Source organism: Oratosquilla oratoria, chromosome 8 (assembly GCF_046742065.1).
Source record: "Oratosquilla oratoria isolate Oo_2021 chromosome 8, ASM4674206v1, whole genome shotgun sequence".
In the NCBI taxonomy this organism is placed as follows: Eukaryota; Metazoa; Arthropoda; class Malacostraca; order Stomatopoda; family Squillidae; genus Oratosquilla; species Oratosquilla oratoria.
In genome coordinates, this window is record NC_134784.1 from 82,858,805 (window position 1) to 82,860,636 (window position 1,832).

A 1,832-nucleotide genomic window follows, 5' to 3' on the forward strand; every position below is an offset into this window, starting at 1 on the left:
TGATCAACGCCCCTCTAACTCAAAATAAATGCCCCAGAGATTGAAAGACTTCATATGTCACCCCCATCCCTAAAGTCCCCGGCCTCTAGCTCTTAAAATACTTGAGGTCAATTCTCATCACGCCCATCCCCAGTCCCATCTGTACGGACTTTGTTCTCAACTGGGCACATAGTAACATACTCAGTACACAATAAAATAGATCCCCAGCAATTTGGCAACATCAAAACTTCATCCACTTCTCACCGCTTAATTGACCTAATTGATCTTATTTACAGAAATTTAGACAAAAGTAACACTTCCCTTGCTCTTACTTTCATTGATTTTAGAAAAGCATATAATCTGGTTGACCATACCAACATAATAAGGAAATCAATAGAAATTGGTCTCCATCCCATCCTAGTAACATGGCTGTCGGAGTTCCTGAGTGAGTGTTGACAGTGTGTTAGGTTTAAAGGCTCAATCTCGACCCCACAACACCTGACCTGTGGAGTCCCCAAGGAACCAAGATGGGACCGCTGTGCTTCCTAATGTTGATTAACGATGCTCTAGCTGACAGTTCCCATCACTGGAAATACGTTGACGACTCAACTGTTGACATCGCCATTAAAAACACAGTTCCTGACTGCTTTCCACTACAGGCTATTTCTAATAAGCTACAAGCCTGGACGACTGAGACCCATGTGACCATTGACAGTACAAAAACGATCACCATGCATTTCTGTACATCAAAGAAGGAGGTACCTGCTCCAAATGTCACAATCGGCACCCAACCTCTCCAAATAGTCAAGTCCACTAAATTAATGGAAATCACTATTGACGACCAACTGGACTGGAAGCAGCATGTGGCAAACACTGTCAGAGCAGCATCTTATCAACTATACATGCTGCGAAGGCTGAGATTACTTGAAACACCAGAGAAAGAGTTGAAAAACATATATTCCACCTTTATTCTACCTAAATTCCGCTGTGTATCTCCAGCCTGGACCCCTTCCATCAATTTCACTCAGGAACGCCAGCAAGAAAGGGTACAGAAAAAGGCATGCAAATTAATCCTAGGCTCCTCTTATTTCAACTACGAGGCTGCCCTAACATGCTCAACCTACCCAAACTCTCTGACCACCACAAGTAGACACTAAGAAAATTCGGCCTCAAGCTATTATGTCATCCTCGCCACAGTAACCTGCTACCGTCGGAAGCTGATCATCCTACCCGAGCTACAAGACATCACAATGGACTCAAGCCTTTCAAAACACCACGCATAGACAGACATAAACACAGCCCCATACCTTCTATTGCACACTTACTAAACAACAACTAATCCAAACGTCATATTAACACTAAGACGCATTTATCATGCTTAAATATTTGTATAGTGAGGTGAGGAGGAAAACGGGGTTGGTAAGGGAGTTGGGAGATAGGGTGGATGAAATAGTATTGGGATAGTTTGGATACATGGAGAGAATGAAAGCAGATGTGGAGGGAGTGAACATGAGGGGGCAACCTAAGATGAGAAGGATGGATGGGATAAAAGGGGTTTTGGGGAAGAGGGGAATGTCTGTTGAGAAAGAACGGGAGAGGACAGAAGACAGGGGTGAATGGAGAATGGTTGTATATGGATGATGTCGTGATGCATGAGGTGGAATGGGTGGGGGTGGCGGGAGAGGTAGTATTTGTGAGAAAAATTTGACGCAGCCCAAAGGGATTTCTCCACGTCTTCTCCTTTTCTGCATGAGGGGACAGAGAGGGAGGGGGTCGCCGATTTTGATGAAGCGGCCTTGCTGTGGATGTGCTGTGTCTTGCGACACTGCTTCTAGCCCAGGGCAGTGGACAAG

At 44.9% G+C, this 1,832-nt stretch overlaps 1 protein-coding gene across 1 annotated transcript; it reads left to right on the plus strand.

The window, feature by feature from the left end:
* The first annotated feature begins 506 nt into the window (after positions 1–506).
* Positions 507–1,136, plus strand: LOC143027435 (uncharacterized). Its single transcript, XM_076188726.1, has one exon. It carries the CDS (start codon positions 507–509, stop codon positions 1,134–1,136), a length of 630 nt encoding a protein of 209 aa, XP_076044841.1.
* Positions 1,137–1,832: the final 696 nt, after the last annotated feature.